The 23,991-nt window shown below is 36.1% G+C and overlaps 2 protein-coding genes across 2 annotated transcripts; both read right to left on the bottom strand.

The window, feature by feature from the left end:
* Positions 1–884: 884 nt before the first annotated feature.
* Positions 885–12,484, bottom strand: rnf4 (ring finger protein 4). The gene is made up of 8 exons (XM_056471799.1): positions 12,420–12,484; positions 11,822–11,902; positions 11,560–11,686; positions 7,689–7,765; positions 7,534–7,546; positions 7,121–7,244; positions 5,326–5,377; positions 885–1,693 (listed from the first exon to the last, which is right to left on the bottom strand). The coding sequence occupies exons 2-8, from the start codon at positions 11,834–11,836 to the stop codon at positions 1,544–1,546; spliced, it is 558 nt and encodes a 185-aa protein (XP_056327774.1). The 5' UTR covers positions 11,837–11,902; positions 12,420–12,484; the 3' UTR covers positions 885–1,543.
* Positions 12,485–16,067: 3,583 nt separating this feature from the next.
* On the bottom strand, positions 16,068–23,878 carry selenot2 (selenoprotein T, 2). Its single transcript, XM_056471798.1, has 6 exons — positions 23,579–23,878; positions 21,641–21,751; positions 21,423–21,549; positions 20,536–20,623; positions 20,296–20,442; positions 16,068–16,966 (listed from the first exon to the last, which is right to left on the bottom strand). Exons 1-5 carry the CDS (start codon positions 23,761–23,763, stop codon positions 20,321–20,323), a joined length of 633 nt encoding a protein of 210 aa, XP_056327773.1. The 5' UTR covers positions 23,764–23,878; the 3' UTR covers positions 16,068–16,966; positions 20,296–20,320.
* Between the last annotated feature and the right edge of the window lie 113 nt (positions 23,879–23,991).

Genomic DNA, 23,991 nt, shown 5'->3' with positions numbered 1-23,991 from the left:
CTGAATTTAAATACTTAACTATCGTTTACTAGGTTAGCATAATTAGGCAAATTACTGGATAACTGGGATTTATTATGTAGACAGAAATAAAAGTATTTCTAAAGAGGGTTAATAATATTGACCGTAAAATTGAAAAAAAAAAAAATAAATAAAAAAAAAAAAAAATATATATATATATATATATATATATATATATATATATATATATATATATATATATATAAATGCTTTTACTCAAGTCCAATTAAAACAAACAAGACTTTCCCCAGAAGAAAAAGAGAAACATTATATGACATACTAAGCAAGTTTCCGTTAAACATCACTTGGGAAATATTTGAAAAAGAATCTAAATTTCAGAGGAGGGCTAACAATTTTGACTGACACACACATTTACAATATTAATAAATACTGAAATAACACTTGTTTATGGAACAATAAAATTAAGAAGTCTATTTTGATTAGTTTTATTTCACAATTTACCGTCTTACGGATGAGATCCTGACTCTCTGTGGTCATTAAAAATCCCATGGCACTTCTCATAAAGAGTAGGGGTGTAACCTCAGTGGCCTGGCCAAATTCCCTCCTTTGGCCCTTACCGATGATAGCCTCCCAATCACCCCCATCCACCGAATTGTCTCTATCACTGTCTTTCCACTTCCCCTATCTGGTGTGTGGTGAATGCACGGCCCCGTTGACCTGTGGCTGCAGACACATCTTCCAAGTGGATGCTGCACACTGGTGGTGGTGTGGAGAGACCCCTCCCCTCTCATGATTGGGAAGCGCTTCGAGTTTATAACCATACACAATAAATGTGCTTTATAAATACATTACATTAAAACCTGCTCAAATTATGAAGCTTATTAAAATCTAAAAAAAGCAAGCCATCAGTGATCAAAATGTTTATTGAAATAAACGGTATGTTCTTTGAATTACTAACTCCTTTTAACTTACAGGTCCTTTATACAACAAAGTATATACAAATATTAACATGTAAAGTTGACAAACAAACCTTTTTCGCTTCATTACCCTTAACCAACAAGTGAAGAATCCTTTACCTTCAGACCGATTGATCAGGTTTAAATGAAGCTCCTCAAACTATCACTAAAAAGCTCGCTATTTCACTAAACAAGAATACAGACCTTCACAGCAGTACGCTATTTTGTTCTCGACGTAAGCTCATATTTTTATAGATGTATTATGATGGTTGTCACTCATTTTTTAATCCAACTGGAACCTAACCTAAACCATTTCATTCAATACTGCAAACTGGGCAATTGTGGAAAAAAAAATTAAAAATTAACAGCAGCCAAAACTTCAAACCCAGACTACTCCATGTCAGTATATATATTGCCATTAATTCATAACAGTGTTTTCACAAGTTGAGAGTAAAAAATTCTGTACCAAGTGCCCTTTTATTTCTAACAAGTCATTTTTTTATGTGCGTTTGTGTGTAAACATGAAACAGCCAGCGAGAACATGAAGTAGTTTCATACCGCAGAACTTTTGAGAAGCATTCAGCTGATGTGAGCTGCTGGTCTTGTCGTTAGATATATATAGGGTGATACTGTTTGTGAGTGAGTTTCTTTCTACATGTAGGGCAGCTGTGAGCTCTGCTGAGGGAGTCGCGGATGCACTGACTGCAGAACAGGTGACCGCACTTTGTGGAGACCATGAGCCGACCGCTGTCCATGATCTGAAAATACAGATGATAAAGGTTAGAGAAGCATGGTCTAAGATTTTAAATGATTAGTAAGTTTTCCTGAAATCACACTCTTTTTGAAGCATAAAATGACCTTGTAATCAAGAGCATTAGCATTTTCTTAAAAGTGTTGTTAAAACAGGGTTGTGACTCCACAATGGCTGTGTCCACAAATCACATGCACAAAAACATTATGAGAGCAGAGTAGTATGTCCGAATTCAAAATATTAAAAACGTTAACAGACATTAAAAGTATATGCGAGAAGTTTCTGGATGACCTACTACTTCGGCGAGATTCTGAATTGTGCATTCGATCAAGTGCATCTCTCTGCAGACTGTAAGAAGGGGGCGTAACATGAAGGGGCGTAACTGGTAGTAAGTTAGAGAGACATTACTTGCAGTTATCGAGATCCCATTGAACCATGCGAGACGTCACAATGGGATGTTATTGGCAAGATGGTGGAAATATTTGGAGAACATTTTCACCAAATGTTTTCCACAACCAATTCATTTGATATTGTTATATCCATTCAATTAGCAATTTCACCATTCAACTCATTGACTTCATCCATTTGGCATGGTAGTTAGCCTCCTCTGTGTGGCTCTGTGTGGTTGCAAATAACAGTATATTGGCGAGCAGTTCAAGTATGAAAGCCTCCGCAGCTTTCAGCTGTACGTTAAAAACAGTGATGGTTGGGTTAACGTAGGTGTAGACGTTAATAACTGATGGTTAGGTTTAGGGTTGTGTTAGGTGTAGACGTTAATAACTGATGGTTGGGTTTAGGTTTGGGGTAGGTGTAGACGTTAATAACTGATGGTTGGGTTTAGGTAGGTGTAGACCAGGGGTGGGCAAACTCGGTCCTGGAGGGCTAGTGTCCTGCACAGTTTAGCTCCAACACTAATCAAACACACCTGAACATGCTAATCAGTGTCTTCAAGATCACTAGAAATCTATAAGCAGGTGTGTTTGATTAGAGTTGGAGCTAAACTGTGCAGGACATCGGCCCTCCAGGACCGAGTTTGCCCACCCCTGGTGTAGACGTTAATAACTGATGGTTGGGTTTAGGTTTGGGGTGTAAAGTATAGATGTTAGGTTTAGGGTTGTGTTAGGTTGGGTTTAGGGAAGGTGTAGATGTTACGGATGATGGTTGGGTTTAGGTTTGGGGTAGGTGTAGACGTTAATAACGGTGATGGCTGGGTTTAGGTGTAGACGTTAACGATGATGGTTGAGTTTAGGTTTGGGGAAGGTGTAGACGTTAATAACCGATGGTTGGGTTTAGGTTTGGGAAAGGTGTAGACGTTAATAACCGATGGTTGGGTTTAGGTTTGGGGTGTTAGGTATAGACGTTATGTTTAGGATTGTGTTAGGTTGGGTTTAGGGAAGGTGTAGACGTTACTGATGGTTGGGTTTAGGTTTGGGGTAGGTGTAGACATAATAACTGTGATGGTTAGGTTTAGGTTTGGGGAAGGTGTAGACGTTAATAACCGATGGTTTGGTTTAGGTTTGGGGTGTTCGGTATAGATGTTGGGTTTAGGATCGTGTTAGGTTGGGTTTAGGGAAGGTGTAGACGTTACTGATGGTTGGGTTTAGGTTTGGGGTAGGTGTAGATGTTAACGATGATGGTTAGGTTTAGGGTGGGTGTAGACGTTAATAACTGATGGTTGGGTTTAGGTTTGGGGTAGGTGTAGACGTTAACGATGATGGTTCGGTTTAGGGAAGGTGTAGACGTTAATAACTGATGGTTAGGTTTAGGTTTGGAGAAGGTGTAGATGTTAACGATGATGGTTGGGTTTAGGATTGTGTTAGGTATAGACATAATAACTTCGATGGTTGGGTTTAGGTTTGTGGAAGGTGTAGAAGTTAATAACTGATGGTGGGGTTTAGGTTTTGGGAAGGTGTAGACACAAATAACTGTGATGGTTGGGTTAGGGATTGGGCTTGGTGTAGACGTTAATAACTGTGATGATTGGGTTTAGGGTGGGAAAGGTGTAGACGTTAACAATGATTTTTGGGTTTAGGGTTGTGGTAGCTATAGACATTAATAATTGATGTACAGCGCCATCTTGCCGACAACAGTTTTGATATGTGGGTCTCCAAACCTACAAATTATGCCTCCAACGTACAACAAGTTATGCCCCTTCATGTTGTGGCCGTCTTGCAGTCAGAAAACAAACCCTACTCCGTCCATCTGATGTTATGCTATCCCATGGTGCCACAAATGCATAAATGCCAGTGAAGTGACGCAACTGACGTGGTTAGGTCACATCATGATGACAAATGGTGGATGTGGTAGATCTGAGCTCTATTCATACTATATAGAACATATCATTCTAACGGTTGTGTAGTAAATTCAAATGTAGTACCTACTCGAGTAGTAGGCAGTTTCGGACACAAACCACATCTTTTAGAATTATAAACATTGTTTTCTATGAGGGTACACACTGATGCCACTTGGCATCTGTCCTTGTTGCTTAGCAACGCATAGAAAACAATGTAAAGATTGGACAGGGCATAGACTTGATCAATTTGATTTTTGTTGGTTTTACTGATCTAGATTATACCCTACGTTGAGACATAGAAAACTTAAGATTGCTTGAAATTATTTAACACCTACAAGACCATATTTATTAATAGGCTATATGCACAGCTAGTGATTCTTCCAATACCGATAAATTCCGGTGAATGGTTAATGTGCCTTTGTTCCAAATTTATACGGTTCCTTTTATAGCATTGATGTTGAAATGTAATTAAAATACAATCAGTTAAATAAACTTCGGCATTTATTTAGTTGTTCAAGCATAAAACGAGATGAGGAGGAAGAAAACAGACCTTAAATGCAGCGATTTTGAAACCGTGTACAGTTCACCAGAAGCAATTGACCCAAGTTACTGAAAATTAAAAGTCCTTCTGCATATACCCTATTTAAGGCCTAAAATTGACTTTTTTTTATTTTTTTTTTAATTTAAGATCTTAATTTTTAAGCACCAGCTAACATGGTCTAAATGAGCACCCACAAACACTAGTTACATTTCACCCACCCATTAAATAATAAACAATTATATATAAAGTTCTTTATACACACGTATAAGACCCCAGGCCTACATGTTTATTGGATACATATGGTAGAAGTTGCTCTTGAATTTTTTTGGCCATTTAAAATAAATTTTAGTACAAAACTTTATTTTTATTTTTTTTTTAAAGAATCATGACTTATTTTAAACATACACACATAAAATTACTAAAATTATGTTATATTAAATAATTGGTTTACACAAATTTAAAAGTTAAAATTCATGAATAAATACTGTTTACAGAATTTGACAAGATGAAGCTTCTGTCAGCTTTCTATGTACTATAAAAATATTTCATTTAAACAATATTGTCCTTAAACCAATTGATGCCCCTCATTATATAATGCAAGTATGTAGATAACAGCATCTTAATGGAAGTACACTTTCAAAGAACAAACAATATTATATTCTAAAGAGTATTTAACATAATTATAGCAACTTTAATAACAAACAAATATTTTGGTTAAAATGTTTCAGGTTTCTTTTGTTATTGGGAGATCATTTAAACTTCATATATGATCACTTGCATTATATCTCTACGTACAATGACTTACCTCTGAATAAGCATCCATACAAACAGGACAGCTAATGGCGCCGGGCGTAGACCTATAAACCATAGAACGCCACACAACCAACTCAAAACACAGACTGAATGTAAATCATGCAGTGCATGTTATTAAAAGTGAAACACTACTGAGGCCTGTTGCACAAAAAGAGGTAAACTCCAACCTGAATAAGATCAGGATAAGTCATTTTACAACACTTGGTGTGTAAACTTTCACTATCAACTTTTTCTAGCAATTTAACAGTTTGTGATTAAGTTTGGACTGCATGCACCTGAAAAAGTGATGCGTGTAGCAAACAGCAGTCAGTTTGAGTCATTTCTCATTAGAGAGTCCTTCATTATCAGAAATATAATCAATTTAAACACTTTGACAGGGCAGAAACATAAACACTGCTGATGCAGAAAATGTTTGAGAAGGCATCTTAAAGAATAGATTATATAAATGTAAATCAGTCAACCAATTTTAATAATGTAAATTCACCAACAGCTCAATATACAATCATTTTAAAGTAGAGATGCAACTGGGACTGGAGTCTAACTTTTTTGTATGACCGGCCTGACAAGTGACCGGCCAGTCCGTTGTGCTAGCAGCAGTGTGCACAGTATAGTCATAGAGACACTCACAACCGTACGTAATGTCATCAGCGCTGAACTTTTTCCACAGTGTGTTAATGTTTCACTGTGTTTGCAATTTGCAGCTATGCCCACCACGAAAACCTTTGGCACAACAAACAATCCTGTCACATTACCTCTGCCTAAATGCACAATTCAGGCTCATGGTAGGCCTAACATTAGGCAGTACTTTTCTGACAATCTTTTAAAAGAGAAGGTAAAACTATAGACTAGTTGGCACCAGTGGTATAGCAGTTAGTACGTCGACATGCACTCTGATGCTCACGGCGACCTGAGTTCGATACCCGCCTCGTGGTCTTATACCGATTCTTCCCCTCTCTCTGCTCCCCATGCTTTACTGTCAATACGCTCTGCTTTCCTATTCAAAAAGGTGAAAATCCCGAAAAAAAAAATTATAAAAACTATAGACTGGAAAGTTTTTTTGTATGGTAAATTCCGTTTTTTTTTTTTTTTTTTTTTTTTTTTTTTTTTTTTTATTTAAATTAGCAGGTTATGCTTACAATTTTTTTTTTAATTAAATAAAAGAAATAACAATATTTTTATATAATTTGAAATCGGCCAAAAAAATTGCAATCGGTGCATCTCTATTTTTAAACTTTATATATTAAAAGCACATTTTTATGTGAATGTTTAAAGGTGCAGTATAGTTGATCTGCCAAAATGCTAACCGGTTAGCATAATATCTTTTAAAAAAACAGCCCAATGCCTGCATTCCAAAGCCATGCCTCCTGAAGTCATGAACACGCACATTAAAGATGACAGAGATCCACTAGATCATGTCACTCGCCAGTTAGAAAGCTTTATAGTACTTTATAATACTACAATTCTGAACAAAAAAATTCATTACATTTAGCACGTTTTCAGTTGTGTAGCAAGCAAAACTTGTCATAATGTGCAATATTTAATGCATGCAAGGATCGCTGGTCTCACGTTCTCATGCGCTTTGTCCTAAAGCGACTACTGCTTACTGGTTGGCCAGCAGGGTGCAGGAATTACACTTGTAACTAAGCTATACTTACATGCTATTTCAGACCGAATAATTAAAGTAGCATGGTAAACAATATAGGGAGCTCGATATAAAAACCAGCTTTGCACAACAGGCCTCAGGTTGTAGACTGACCTAACCAGAGTGTTGAATGAAAAGTGTGTACCTGGCCCGTGAGCTGTCTCGTAGAGAGGACAGTAAGCCTGGACTGAGTCGGAGACTTGACTCTTCCTCTTCATCGCTGCTCAGTACATAACTCTCTGTGCACGGCCCAACTCTCCTCTGCACACCTACAATACAGACGTCAACAAACATAATCAGTGGTGATGACAACTTCTACAATGTTTAACAACAACAACAATAAATTTAATGATTTGATACAGAACTATTAATAACTCAATGAGTCCTGTGGAAGATGCTTACAAAGAGGCCTAAAAAGCAGCACAGTATCATATTTAAAATACAGCCATTAATTTGAAAAAAATTTATACATTAGATTATTTAGAAGATGGATTCACACACAGTGATTAATAACTTAAGCTTGATTTGGTCAATAAAAATAAAACAATGATACATTACCATCTTCTACAACCTTTATCCGCCAAGATGTTGAAAGAATGACAAGACAGGAAAGAGAAAGATTACAGTCACTTCAAAAATACCAACTTCACATTTAAGTTACTTCTTTACTACAGTACAAATGTCCAGCACAAGCACACAAAAAAAAGACTCACCACAATAGAATCATTATTGGTGAGGTCAACAACTGCAGGTTCAGACCCCTCACATGTTAAGTCGACCACATCTTCACCTTTGACAAGACAGTGTGAAAGAGAAACAAGTGAACACACTCCAAAAAACCAAAAACTGTCAGAAAAATTAAGGTTTCCTGTTCAATGACAATTTATTGTGCTTAACCACTGTAGTGTGAGGTCTTGCTGTAGAAAATACTGCAACATGACAGTAACGATACATCTTATAATATAGGACCTTTGTTAAAGCAATAGTTCACAAAGAAAAATAGAAAATTCTGTCATCATTTACTTGTTTCAAAGCTGTTTGAGTATCTTTATATTGTTAAACACAAAAGATGATATTTTGAAAAAACATAAAATCTGTAACCATTGACTTCCATCGCATTTGTTTTTGCTACTTTGCAAGTCAGTGGTTACAGCTATCAGCTGGTTCAGCTTTTTTCAAAATATCTTCTTTTGTGTATTCTTTAACAAAGGGGTTAAAGTGCCCTCCTTCCTCCGGACCACAACTAACGTCAAAAATATAATGTGATTCAGCCCGCCAAAACATATTTTTGAACTACTATCATTGTTGTGCAGTCACGTCTAGCCATTTGTGGTTTTGACCCGCCACCTAGCCGACATTTATAGTACTGCATTCAGATTAGTTTTACTTTCATTTTCTCTCAGAGTACAGTCGAGAGTGACACACATGCATTTTTATTCTGGGGCTGATTTAAATGTTAAAATATATGTCCCAAGTGGTCTATTTTAACTAAAGCTCTATTTTTGTAAATATTCAAGGGTCGTTTGATTATCAGCTTTATACCACGTCTATTTTGTTGTACAAACACTTCTTCATGGCTTACATGTTAAGCCTTAGATGTAATGGGGGTGGGTACTTTCACTTTTTACTGCTACCCTCCCTCACCTCCGCTTGTGTTCAAACCAAACTGAGATCGGCGCGGTGTTTTTTATGGCAGGTTTTAGCCTTCATACATGTTGAGAGATCGAGTTGATTGACTTGATGAGGGAATATGTCTTGACATAACCCACACAGATGTGACTTAGTAAAGCATGATGTCATGTATAATTTTAATCGGTGTGTTAGTCTGAATGTTAATGCCCTCATCAGGAAGCGCTGTAGCAGAGTGAGGAAGAGGACCAAAGCGCATCAAACGAACAGTATTAACAAAAGAAAAACACACAACTGAAGACTCTTAAATGCCTGTATTTGTTGTATTTGCAGCAGCTCTGTGATGCTCAACCACAACTTCGTACATTGGGTTAAATTAGGCGGTCCAGTCTCTGTGTTCAGTCCATTACAATCATGGTGGAATCCCAGACAGGCTGTCAGGCAGCGTAATACAGAGAGTGAATCAAAGCGCATCAAATGATCGGTAATTAAAAGGAGAAAAAAGAAAGATAGAATAAATATCTATACTTTTATATTAGACACACATCTGATGCTTGTATTTGCAGCAGCTCCACGTCCACAACTTCACGCATTAGGTTAAATTAGGCTTTACTGTCTCCTTTACTTCCATTGTTTCCGTTCAGTGGATGAAACTCAACCAACCCCGTGATGTCAGACACAGTGACATTCCAAGATGGCTGCGCCCTAGGTCTAAAATCTATAGTTAAACATGCTGTTTTCTGCTAAATGGTTACATTAATAGTTTGTTTAATATATTTTCATTAAAGTGGAATTCAATGTACAAAATAAGGTAAACTTGAGTGCTTCATTTACCCTTTAAATATTAGTGTTATTATATTATTAATGACCTCCAGAATCAAGAGCGTCTGTGCTCCATGTCTGACACCTTCAAACGCCACCGCACATTCACAGTGTGTCAGGATTGCCTTCTGAGGCGCAAGTCATTTATTAGATGAAGAAAAGATTAACACAGCTTCTCCTACCGCAGTAAATTCAGTTTTTACTGTTGATATTTGGCACCAGTTAATCAGGAAGTGACGATTTTGTTGGCTTTTACTCGTTGGAAGGAAACGCCGCTTTATTCGCACGTCTTTAATGCAATAATCCAGTTTTGCGCATAAAGTTCATTCGCATTTTTGGATGGAAACATAGCTACTGATTCGCCTTCAGCAGCAAATAGTAATGACCCAAGCCTACTGGAGCCAGGTGAGCAAGCTCCAAACATTATGGGTCACAGCACTAGCAATACTGGAAACACAAAATGCAGAATATACCAAGATAGTTACCTGAACTATGGCTTTATTTCATTTTCTCAAAGTCCCTGACCAAGCCACAGTGCATTACTCGCATTAAACAGATACAAGGTTTACCCAATGCAAATGGCCTACTGATGTTTTGCTTTTATATTTTACATTAGGCTATTTTTTGTGCATAAACAGTAGTTTGAAAACAAAAATTGTCGTCATACCTACTGCAAAATTATTTGAGTGATAATATCATTAAATGTGGAGGGGGGCCTTGGAATATTTTGCGAGGGAAAAGTGGGTCTCAGGCAAAAAAAGGTTAGGAACAACTGGTTTAAAGCAGGATTCTCAACCGGTGGGACGACTCTTCGGCCTCAAAGATCCTGCAGGTGTGCCTCAAGATGGCTTAAAATTAACTCAATATTACACTATAATTTTTGGATTTATGGATCTGCTATATTAAATTAATTTAAGTAATGCATTTTCTCCTGTTCTCTGATTAATTACTTCAAACTCTGCAACAAAAACCGTCTCATGATCACGTCTGCAACTAGTACACGCAATCTGTTCATTTACAAACCATGCGTGAAGTGAAAGTCTCTCTTTGTGTATTTTTGTGTGAACTATTTAATATATCCGCACAGTTGTCCAAATAAATGCCCTGTGAGTGTTTTATAATGGACCCATACAGGAGGATCTAGCAAGACTTAATGGTGTTTCTGCCATAGAAAGTAAAATAAACTTGCATATGAGCTTCAGACATGCTCTGGCGGGCTGTTCACTGTCAGGTATCTCCCAATAATGTCCAGCAGCAAACCCAACCACCATCAGATCGACACGTTTCAACAGATTTAGGGTGTTTTACATTCAGCAGTATATTTTTACATTCAGCAGTATAGTCAGCAGAAGCTGGTCTTTTGCAATCTCCCAATATATATATATATATATATAAAAAAATAAAAGAGCATTTCATACAAACATTTTAGAAAAATGTCAGACAGGTGGGCCTCCAAAAATTTATCAGAGAAAGAAGTGGGCCCCGAAGTGAAAAAGGTTGAGAAACCCTGGTTTAAAGAATCTTTATAATTACAAATTTATAGTTATTTTTAAAGACGAATACTGGAGGATGAAAAATGTGTATTTTACGAATGGGCAGTGGCATATTTGGAGTTTCGCCATGATTGGGATAGTTTTCTTGTGAAAACCTGGCAACCCTGAGCATAGCCTACATGTTTACAGTGATTAGAACTGGTTTCATAGCATTGAAATCTGCGTGAAATAAAAATGTACAGTTTATTTTACTAGCTCACATTGTTATCCTTGATATCCCTGAATAGTTAGCCTGTGAAAGTTAAAATTAGAAAAGCTTGCTTTGGCAATCTTCAATCAAAATCACGTGCTTCCACCTTTGCAGTGGCGCTCCTTCTGTTGACACCAACCTGAAGGCTTTTGACAGATTTATTTAATCCTCTTTGTTGAAATTGCAGCTAAATAAATAAAATGCAAACCCTCCTGCAAATTAAGATTCAAACATATCACTAAACTGATCATTCGCTATGAACAAATAGGACTTTGTACAAGGTCTTTACACTAAACTAATGCATGTCACTTTTTGTCTCGCTAAATAATGCAGCCTTGCGTCAAGAAGGAAAAATAAAGGACTGGCAATACAAGAAGCAAGCAAGCTCACTGTTAGTTCTGTCGTTTTCTAGCACATCAATGGTCTCCATCACTGTCTGAGACATCTGGGCCCGGTTCCTCTTGCTGTTGCCACGACGTGAACATGTAGTGGAAGAGGTTCGTCTTTTCCTCTGGGTCTAAAAAGCAGAAACAAACGCTTACAACAACGCTCACTTGTCTGGAAGCAGAGGGAATGCCATCTACCAAGGTGCAATAGTTTAAACGTAATCAATACTAATCACGTGAACAGTCACGTGGTTAACCATACTCACAACAGTAGTACTCATGATGACTAGTGTTGATCACTCCAAATTATATCAAGCCAAAAGATAATCCCTCGATACTGATAATAACTGAAAAACAAAGAGGTCATATTAACGTTACACAAGACACAAACTGTTTAGAAGCTGCATGTTACACAAATCAAACTCCAAATTAATTCCGAATTGATTCATAAAGTTAATTTCACTAACGTGCAGCTTTATGTTCTCACAAGACAATAAACATTGTGTCAAATTCAAATGTAAACAACTGTGCGAGGTGAACAAAAGACTTTAGAATACACTGAAAATGGGGTCTTTGGGTGAACACCTCGCATTTCAGTTGATTTCTTGACTTTAACATGACTAACACGTACATAAAGCACCAACATGTTATTTTGTAATTCATTAAAGAGACTGTCAAATTTGCTTTAGAGAGCTGCGGACGTTACGTTACTTCGCTAACATGCTAACGTTAATGGTGTCTCTTTATTGTTAGCTTGATGCGTCTGATAACATGACTCAGTTAGTATACACATTCACGATATATTAAATTATAACATACAAAATAAACATTATTGTCAGTTTAACAGAATAACCGGTTACATACTCAGAACTCTCCAACTGTCAGCCTCACAACGAACGTACGGCACAAGTCACAGTAGAGTAAAAGACGTGTTTGTTAACGAGTTGCAGCGCCACCTGCGGTTTGTATGTATTATAAACTGCAATGAGAGGCCACATTTTTTTCAAAATTTCAAATAAAATATTGTCATTTGAAGCTTTTCAGAAAATTACAAATAATCAGATTAAACATTTTTTTTGTGTGATTGAAATAAGGTTTATTCGAACATATATTGATTTCTTGATTATTCATGAAATATTGATTAATCTTAAGTACAAACAATGGTTTTGTTTTCTGTTTTACTTTTTATTTTGAATTGTACATTTATTATAGTTAATTTTCAAGTGGTATTTAAATATTAAGAATTATTATTATTAAAATATAAAAAATATGTTTCTGACAGTGTAACTACATAACACAAAAAACATAGCAAACTATAATTTAGTAATAACTAAATACTTTACGCTACACATTTTATTTTAATATCAACTTTCCACAGTAAATGCCTTTTAAATTTTATAATTGGAGCCTTCATATGATGATGAGGCTCATTTTTAGAGATTCCTGGTAGGCCTATATATACACTCACCAGCCTCTTTATTAGTTACACCTGTCAAACTGCTTATTAACGCAAATTTCTAATCAGCCAATCACATGGCAGCAACTCAATGCACTTAAGCTACGGTCACACCAGGCTTTGTGTGTGCGAAATTCTGTCGTGTGGCGCTGCGAAAGGGGGCGGGATTAAACAAGATGATTATACATTAATAAAGTGAGCGATTGCTCCATGTTTTTAATTTCTGTCTAGAGAGGTCGTGTTTTGATGCTCGATTCATCTCACGCAGTCAAGTGATGCGATTTCGCAGGTTAGAGTTCACCAAGCTTGAACTTTGCACCGCAGCAACCTGCGAAACTCGACGCATGACCCCGCGTTTCCGGTCTGACGCATTCGCGTGCGTATGAATGGAAGTCTATAGAAGGAAAAGTCAAGTGTGACCGCACCTTTAGGCATGTAGACATGATCAAGATGATCTGCTGCAGTTCGAACTGAGCATCAGAATGGGGAAGAAAGGTGATTTAAGTGACTTTGAAGGTAGCATGGTTGTCGGTGCCAGACGGGCTAGTCTGAGTATTTCAGAAACTTTCACATACAGCCATCTCCAGGGTTTACAGAGAATGGTCTGAAAAAGGAAAAAATATCCAGTGAGCAACAGTTCTGTGGGTGCAAATTTCTTGTTGATGTCAGAGGAGAATGGTCAGACTGGTTCAAGCTGATAGAAAGGCAACAGTAACTCAAATAACCACTTGTTACAACCGAGGTATGCAGAAGAGCATCTCTGAATGCACATTAGACCTTGAGGCGGATGGGCTACAGCAGCAGAAGACCACACCAGGTACCGCTCCTGTCAGCTAGGAACAGGAAACTGAAGCTACAATTCACACAGGCTCACCAAAATTGAAAAAAAAAAAAACTGATTAGTTTCTGTTGCGACATTCGACTTTGGTGTCAACAACATGTAAGCATGGCACACTTCTTTGCACACTTTGGACCCATTAGTACCAATTGAGCATCATGTCAACGCCATAGCCTACTTGAGTATTGTTGCTGACCATGTCCATCCCTTTATGTCCACAACGTACCCATCTTCTGATGGCTACTTCCAGTGCAGTTCATCCCAGACTGGTTTGTTGAACTTGACGATAAGTTCACTGTACTCACATGGCCTCCACAGTCACCAGAACTCAACTCAATGGAGCACCTTTGGGATGTGGTGGAACAAGAGATTCACATCATGGATGTGCAGCCAACAAATCTGTGCAGCAACTGTGTGATGCTATCATGTCAATATGGACCAAAATCTCTGAGGAATATTTTGAGCACCTTGTTGAATCAATGCCACGAAGGATTAAGGCAGTTTTGAAGGCAAAAGTGGGTCCAACCCGGTACTAGTAAGGTGTACCTAATTAAGTGGCCGGTGAGTGTAAATCTCACACAAGGTTGACTATAATTGAATTGTTTAACCATCTTATAAAGCACATTAGTAGGAAATTACATCTCTGTGATTGTGAAATGTATACTTATAAATTGACATTTATAGTTCCTAGCTAGGAAAAAACGTATCAATATACTCATGTCACATCATATACTGTACTCCTCATTCTCAGATAATAGCCCCGTTATATGTGTCTGATGTCATGTGACCTACAGCAGGATGAAAACAGACAATAGCCCAATTCACAATTGACAGAAGTCTTCACTGCATGATTTAATATATGGACTGTGATTCTCAGTTTCAGATTTTCTGGAAAGTACAACAAGCACATTGTTGTGTTTTTTTTTTTTTTTTTTTTTTTTTTTTTTTTTTTTTTTTTTACAGTTTTTGGCACAAGAAGATATTAAACCAAGTCAAAATGTATTTTGAAGCCATGGATGTTCACTTCATAGTATGTGCTTTGAAGGTTCTGATACATTAATCAGTAAATGATGGGTGACTATGACCCTTATGTTACGATGAGCTGAGATCTGTGGAAAATTGGCTCCAGCTTCATAATACATCACCACATACACAACACAAATGAATGTACAAAAAAAAAAAAAGAAAAAAATCAATGGTTTCCATTTTAAATTCTGACAGCAGTGGGCACAAAAGATAATTGGCAATTATTTCCAGGGGTGGACTTAGTAATTTGGAGGCCCTAGCATTGAAATTTTGGTTAGGTCCGAAAATTTCCTATTGGTTAAGTCCGCCCCTCATTATTTCTCAATGCTTGTAGTTGCCTAAAGCATTTACCTGATGGAAGTGGTGTAAAAGGGGTGAGAAACTACTCAGATATTTTATAACATTCAAATATCTTTGCTTTGATCAAAGTCCTTACTTCCCTCATTTATACTCCTGGAAAGTTTAACTCCATATACAGCACTAGATAAGGTAGATAATAAACCTAGCAGAATCTGCGGAAATGTCATAAAATACAAACAAAAAAGAGAGTACAAACTTAAAACGTGTACAGGATAATGTGTAAATAAGCTTATTTCATGTTTTAATAAATTCTAATCACAGTGAGTGGCTCATCAATTTATTCGGTTAAATTTATTATAAGAAAACATTCATTCATTTTCCTTCGGCTTAGTCCCTTTATTCATCAGGGGTCGCCACAGCAGAATGAACTGCCAATTTATCCAGCATATGTTTTACAAGGCGGATGCCCTTCCAGCTGCAACCCATTACTGGGAAACAAGAAAAAATTAAGCACTAATTCCCATTATTAACTACTGACTTATTACCTGAGATTGGCTGTTTATTAGTACTCAAAGTATGAACTTACAACACGGTCAATCCGATTACCTAAAGCCAACATCTATTAATAAGCAGCAATTTAGTACTTTAAAGAGCTAAAAGTCTCAGTTAATGGTTTGTTAAAGAATTGTACCTTAAAATAAGTGACAGAATAAAATATTAAAACATGCCTTTCACACTAATGCAACCTGTCTGTTTTCATCTCTTTTCAACGCATGTATATTTTCTATAATGTATTTCTATTTTTGATTGTGTGCCTTAATAAATACCCATTTATATTGAAAAGTAAGGTATATGTGGAAACAGATTATAAAAACAATTCACCAATCAACCATTTAACATATCAATATTTATTTTACATCACTATGAAATGAAGTAAAATGTCTTCTCTCAATGCAACTTAATCCCAACTACTGTATCACTCGTGTAACAAATTCACAGAGGTACACCTAAATACCAGGGTACATTGCTTACCGCCACATCTACATGGAAAGAGCTGAAAAAATAGAGGGGGTGGGTCTCTGGAATTACCATTCACATCTTCTAATATGCATCACTCACACCATCAAGACGACTGCAGTCATTTGAAGATCATTCACAGATTCCACTGGCAGTGCTAACATACACACTTAAAGATTGAGCAGAATAAAAACATCTGGCCTTAATTCCCTCTGAAAGCACATGCTGCACTTATGAATCTAGCTAGACAACCTGTGACAAACAAAATAGACAATTTCAAGCATTATTATAAAAAGAAAAATGCATTCCCGCTAAATTAAAAAGGCAAATACCCCGAGTACAGTACAATCTACACCAGTGCAAACAAATAACCCTGTTAAAGGTCATTTTAAGACTTAAACCTATGTTAAAAAAACATTAAATTTGCCCTTGAGATTCGATTTCAGTTGAAAGCACTTGTTACAAAGCTACCCCTGACCAACACAAATAACGACAATAAAAAAAATCTAACAAAAAACACCTGGATGTGGCGCAACTTCAGCATTTAGTAAGAACCGTAGTGCCTTTAGCTCACGCGAGACTTTCCTACTATGAATGTGTGTAGTTTGTTGCTCTGAAGAGATGCAGTCGATCCAGAGGTGTGTGTCGCTGGGCAGGAGGAGTGTGTGTGGTGGCTGAGCATCCAGCCTGTGCCAACAGTGTGCTGTTTGCAGCGCAGGCCTTCATTATGCCACAGTCCACAGTCCCGCTGACCGGCCAAACAGCTCCGGAGACCTGCCGACAAGATTATAACGTCATTACATTCTGCATTATGTTGTAATCCGAGATGTAACGCAATCTCAAGGTGTGACAAGAGCAATGAAATTAAGAACCGAAGTCTGCAGTTGTTTTATTGCAAGAAAGGAAAATGTTTGCAAAGTATTTCCTGCATTCTTTGTTGTTAAAAAAACAAAAGCATACAAAAAACATTAGCATATGCCAGTGTTTCCCAACCCTGTTCCTGGAGGCACACCAACAGTACATATTTTGGAAGTCTCCCTTTTCTGACCCATTAACGTCAGGTGTTGGAGTCTCTTCTGATGTTATGATAAGTTGATTCAGGTGTGTATGATTAGGGAGAGGTTGAAAATGTGTACTGTTGGTGTGCCTTCAGGAACAGGGTTGGGAAACACTGGCATATGCTAGTCAGACAAACGGATCCAGCCAATCATAATGCAGATATTCTATTAGATAGCCATTTTGTCTGACAAACCAAGATTGGTAGAATAACATTGGTGATTAACATGAAAGAAATGGTGAAAATGTGCTCGTATAGGATTTGCTACGCAGACAGCAAGTACCCTGCATTTCATCCTTTCCCAAAACATAGAATCAGGTATAAAATGAATGTTTGATTAGACAGCCACACTGTAACAGTGAATCAATTGTGCTGTCTCTTGATGAACCAATGAACACAAGGACTTGATGATCTCATCTTTTTTGTATTTAGACCGGCACATCCAGCTTGACTTTAGTTTATGGAGATGTGATGTGACAAAATAACCAGTGAATTACCAGAGGACACGGAAGACGACAGGTGGAATAAGCTAACTAACACCATAAGGGTTTCTGCAAGTTTTATCAAGCCAAATGTAAGACTTTTTAAAGACCATTATGAATAATACAATTTTTAAAAATCTAATTATATAGATATTATTTTTATTACCAAGTTTTAAAAACTATAATGAATTAAATTAATGTACAACATACAGTTAACAAATGATATTTTAAGGAAGAAAATAAATCATATTGGTAAATAGGGTGTAGGGTTGCACGGTTTACCGGTAGCTTGGTAGCACAGCAATACTATGGCTCCAAAATACTGGCACGGCATCTGTAGTTTGTAAACGGTAGTATCGTCATTAACGGTTCTTCAATAGTTCATGTTGCATGTGGAAATGTCTGCTCACACATTTGTGCTGGCAAATAATCAATAGACCACTTTATTTGATTTTAATTGTAACAGTCTGCATTAAGGCTGCAAAACTGTGTAGAATTTCTGATGCTTCAAACACACATCTGAATCAGTTCATTTTTTGTTTCTGTGAATATGATTTAGCTACAACGACAAAAAAATGGAAATGTACAGATACAAAATATCTGTACAAATGATCTGATCTGATTAATGATTTTCAATAATAATGGAATTATGAGTTAAATTTATGTATTATAACATATAAAATATAGTATTTGTAAAATTTGCTTTATTTCATAGATTTGAGTTATGAATTAATACAGTATCGCAATACTACTTGGTATCTTGATACTTCAGCTGGTATAGTATCGTGACAACCCTAATAGGGTTAATAAATTTTTCTTTTGTTAAATGTGTGTGTTTTTTTTTTAGATGGATTGTTTGTTGTACTGATTGAGTAGCTTTACATGGACAAATGAAAATTAAGACCTGTTTAAAATTATTTAAAGACCTACAACACCATATTTCAGTGAATTTAAGACTTTTAAGACCCCGCGGACACCCTGACCATAGACTGGAAAGCCAGGTAAACAATTAATTGATCTTCACGATTTCTTATAATTTAATAAATGCACTACTGTTTTGCCTTGTTAGAGAGGTCAGCTTTTTGTGTATTTTTGTAACCATGTGTGAGGTAATCAATAGGTAACTTTTCAATTATATTAAAATTATTCGAACTTCCCAATCATTTGGGAATGTGTAGGTTATAGCTTCATTTTTTATGTGACCTTGGACCACAAAACCAGTCTCATGCTGATAGTTTTGGCAATAGAACACACAATGCGTTGAAATTTATTTTTCTTTTATTCCAAAAATCAAATGTAAAGATCATTTCCCACAAAAGACATTTTAAAACTGTCCTAGCTTAAATATATCTAAAAAAAATATTAGTAGTGATGTGCATTGTTAAAAACGAATCTTTCCTAGTATTCTGATTAGTTTGAACCCTCAGATTATAGGTTTTCAGTTGTATAACAAACCATAAATCAACAAAATTATTTTCTCAGGTTTATATAAATGCATAAATCTCAGCCTTTCACCATAGTTGACACTTATGACTGGTTTTGAGGTCCACATATTGTTTTCATTTTGTGTTACCCTTTTTTCATTGTGTTCATTTCCCTCTTATGCACACTGCAGACCTTTATGTCTGCTTGTGTATAAAATCAGTATGTAATTTTTGAGGAGTGTACAAATTGATAGGGGATCACCATGGTTGATACAGAAAGCTTGTCAGATACAGAGAAGGTTAACGTATCCTTCACAAAGGTTTGGTTTATAGCAGGTGTTAAAATGCGTTTCATCAATAAGTGGAGAACATTAAATACATCAATACATTTTACTCACTTTCAGAGGTAGTTAGAAAAGCATTGTTTCTAAATGCTCATATGCTTGAAAAATATGCGTTCAGTACTTGTTTAGAACAGAACTCAGTAATGAGTTAACAACTTGAATCAGTCCTTCACTGAATAAGCCAGAGCTGTTATTGAATCAACATCTAACTTACTGAACTGTTGTTATAAAAGGTCAGGTGGTATTTCAGAAGAATGGAAAACCTGCCAGTATGAAATGAACATTAACACTATTCCATTTTATCAATGTGTGTTATAGATTTTAATGTGTCAGAGGCACATGGTTGGTAATATTTTACTTTTTTTGAAAGAAAAGACTAAATCACAGACTAAAGAAATTGAGCCAAAAGTGACAATAAAAATTTTTCCAAAGAAAAAAAAAATACGAATGCATTTTTACAATTCCAGCAAACATATTAAGCTGCAGAGATTATTTTAATATTGATAAGATTTTGTTATGATAATTCATACTAATGCTGCTGAAAAGTCATTGACAAAATAAATGACAAACATAAGAGATGACTATCAAAATAATAATAATGAAAAAAAAAAAAAAAAAAACTTCTAATTTTAAATGTCTTTTTGCCAATAACTGAAATTCGAAAATAAACTGAAAGCCTAGAGGGAAACACCTCGATTGAAAACAACATTAACAAAAAAGTCTTTGTTAAAAGCTGCTATGCTTGTACTTGCTGTGGCATACATGCTAATGTAATTGTACAGGTTTTACCACTCACATGTCTCTTGGCAAAAACAACAGCACTACGGTGAAGGAAAGTTCATCTTGTCGGCCTGATTCATCTTAAGGTGGTTATCTAAGATCTGGAACAGCTCCTGAATGTTGGGTACGTATCCCGATTGCAACTTGGACCAAATTGGGATATCTAAAATAGAAAGGCATAATGAGGTTTCTGTGATATGACATAAAAAGTAAATATTTTTCCTGAAGAGAATAGAGGTGGTCCAAATGAGATTACCATTCAGTGCAACCTCAAAAGCTCCTGTTGAGAGGAAATGGGTCTCTAGCATATTACTAATAAAAAAGGCCATGAGGCAGGAGAAAATCTGCAAAACAGCAATTGTGAGAAATCATTCTTCCAAGTTAAAACAGTTTCAGGTTAGAAACACAGTGCAGAGAACAGACAGATAAATGTGGGTCAAATACGTGACGACCCATTTTGGTGTTTGTATCAACTAAAATTCACAAGAGATATTTCATATAAATGGAAGGCTTATTAAATGAAAATAAAATGTTGACTTCAATTTAATAAAAAAAAATTAAATAAATAATAAAATGTGGGGGAAAAAATGAACAAAACTTAAAATATGTTCAGTTGACAATTTTGTTTTATTCAGGGCTTTTTCAATGAACTACAAACCTTTAAGAAAACTGACAGCGTAAAAAAATAGACCCTTTATTTTATCAGAAGTCAAACTTTGCGTAATAAACAGATCACAAATCTCAATTATGATCACAAAGTTATAATTATAATTCAATTGAATTATTTTTGCTGTGCTGATTTAATCAGTACATGTTATTCTAAACAAAAAAAAAACTACTCAGTCAATCCCTAATGAATGCAAACAGCATTGAAACAATATTTCTGCTCATGTAAGGTCTACTTTAAACTGCAAATATATTGGACTAATTTTACGTCTGTAACTCAGGCATTTAAAGCTGCAACGTCATCTCTTGCATTCAACCAATACCAGGCCTGCCCTGTATGACATGGTTATAGCTCTGAAATACCGCTAATTCCTCAAAATATGCGTCAGTTAACGTGGTGACGGTGAAGGTTTATTTTTAGCCTTTAGTTTGTTATAAAACAAAGTTAGAGTCCAAGCGCTTCTTCAGCAACATTACCTTATTCTCCTGCCCCCAAGCCCATATTCTTGGAGTGTTCATTCCCAACATTTGGAAAGGATTCTGTCCAGTCACAATCAAAGCGATGGCAAGCAATTTAAAATAAGAAATGAAATTTCCGATATATCTACAGAGGAAGACAAATGACGAGTATGAGTCAGAAATAAAGCACTGTTGGAATGAACGATGATTTCATAAGATCTAGAAAACGCACTCACTTGTTGATAGGTTTGGGAGGATAATTTTCTCCCTCGATTCGGATGTCCGGGTACAGCTGGCTAATAGACCGGGAGTACTCCTGGAACACCTTACTGTACCCTCAGGAAATACTGAAAACAAACACACAGTTAATGACTGCTATTACAGAAATGATCAAGCACATGCATGTTTTAAATTTCACTGATCATACATTTATCCATGTTCAACTTTTGTGTGTGTAGTATAATTGTTGTTGTTTTTTTTTTATTATTGGAAATGTTTAATAAAATTGTCAAACGCAAACATCAACACAATTCCCAAATCCCATCCTATATTATTATTATTTTTTTTTTAAATGCCACTTTGCTTCTGTATTCTGTGCTTTATTATTTATTTATTATATTTTTTCCAGATGTGCTCATACACAATTATCCCAACCCCTCTAAAATGATGAATTTTTTCTAACTACGGCTATTCAAGCCATCTGGTGAAATTGCGTACTTATTCCAATATATATTCAGGGTTCCCACACTTTCATGAACAGCAGATTCAAGGCCTTTCAAGGACTTCTTAAAAGCACCATTATTTTTAAATCAAGCACCACTGTAATTCATATCCCAGCATATGCAGCGCCACGAAAGCCCTAACTGTACTGAACATTTCACTTAGACTTAATATTTATGTTATAGTAATTTAGTTTTAACTGTTTTAATAAAGTTTGTTGAAATAAATACTGGTAATATTCAAAAGTGGTTACTAAAATATAAATAAAATGTGCATTATTTGTCAGTGTTATCGTACAAGAATTTTAATTTAAGAATGTCTCAATTTTTTGTTATTTTTGACAATTGAGCACAATTGTTTAAATAGAACCATACATTTTTTTTTCAAATTTAATTTAAGCACTTTTAAGGACCTGTGTTTGTTTTTAAGTACCTTCCAGGCCTTGAATTCATATTATATGTCTAAAATTTTTGTACTTTTAAGTACTTTCAAGAAGCGTGAGAACCCTGTATATTGCAGAACAGTTTCAAAATCATGCAGCCCTAGTACAGACTACTGAAAACAGCAAAAACAATACACATCTGCACTGAGAAGTACTCCTTGAAGAGATTACACACCCCAACTCTTGTTTTTGAAGAGGTTCAGACATAGATGAAGGATTCTTATTTTTGGTGCAGATGTCAAGTACCTTATATTTTGAAAGTGCATTTGGCTGTATGTATATAGTGCAAAAATAGGCACAAAAAGATAGAAGTAAAGTTGGTTTTATATTGAGATATTCAGACATTCTCCTTAATAACATAATTTCAGAAAAGTATTCTTTGCAAATTCTAAATAGGGAAATCATATAAGCAGTCAATGACTATCAAAGTACAGCATTGTTCAATTTGATAGTGTTACTGTTGTTTTGAAGTCATACTTGCATGCTAATTCCGATCGAATATTTAACACGGTAAACAATATAGAAACTAATAAATGAACGAATGTGCGAATATAAAACCAACTTTACCTCTATGAAGCTTCTGCATATAATGTGCTCTAAAAAGTGCAGCGTAATCTCATACTGGCTTTAAACAGATTTACAACATAATCTTCTTATTTCAACACATTGCAAAATTACAAGATGCTATTTTTTTACGGTAAAATATGCTAATTTTGCATATAAACATAAATGTGTTGTAGATATATTCCTTATTAATATATTAACGTTAAGTTACAAGGGTGGATGAGGTGATTTTTGACACCGACCACATTTGTCAGTTCATCCTATTTGCAATATAAACAAATAGATTTTCACACACTAAATAATTATTCTAACGTTATTTATTTATTCAGAATATGTATTATTCTTCACATAAGCTACATTAGCCGTTAGCATAGCAGCTAAGAAACATATTTAGACAGTGTTAAAACATTAACATGGCGTTAATGTAACGTTATGTGGAGTATCTCACCAGTACTGGAACTTGAGGACGGGTCCCGTGTAGAACGTGTGTTTATTCTGTCTCTGCGTGTTTACGTCGGGTCCAGTATTCTCCTGTTGAGTCACGCTGTTGCGGCCCACATAAATATCCTTCACAGTAACCACTGTGAACAGCAGCAGGGCCGTTAATATACCCGTCTGACTGTACTCCGCCATCTCCGTGCCGGTCCACAGCCACAAACCGAACCCACAGACCCGCTGTAGCTGCTGCAGTCGCTGCTGCCGCCGCCGCTGAACTGGTACTTCACATAAAAATCTAAATCAGGATAAAATGACTGCTTGCCTTGCATTTCAAAATAAAAGTCTTCCACGCTGAGTCATGCTGGAGAACGTGTTCACATCGACATCTATTGGTGAAGTGTGTCATCAACGCGTTGATGCAGC

The sequence above is a fragment of the Danio aesculapii genome, chromosome 14 (genome assembly GCF_903798145.1).
Source record: "Danio aesculapii chromosome 14, fDanAes4.1, whole genome shotgun sequence".
In the NCBI taxonomy this organism is placed as follows: domain Eukaryota; kingdom Metazoa; phylum Chordata; class Actinopteri; order Cypriniformes; family Danionidae; genus Danio; species Danio aesculapii.
Note: the sequence above shows the minus strand (reverse complement) of the source record. Positions and strands in the feature narration are given on the sequence as shown.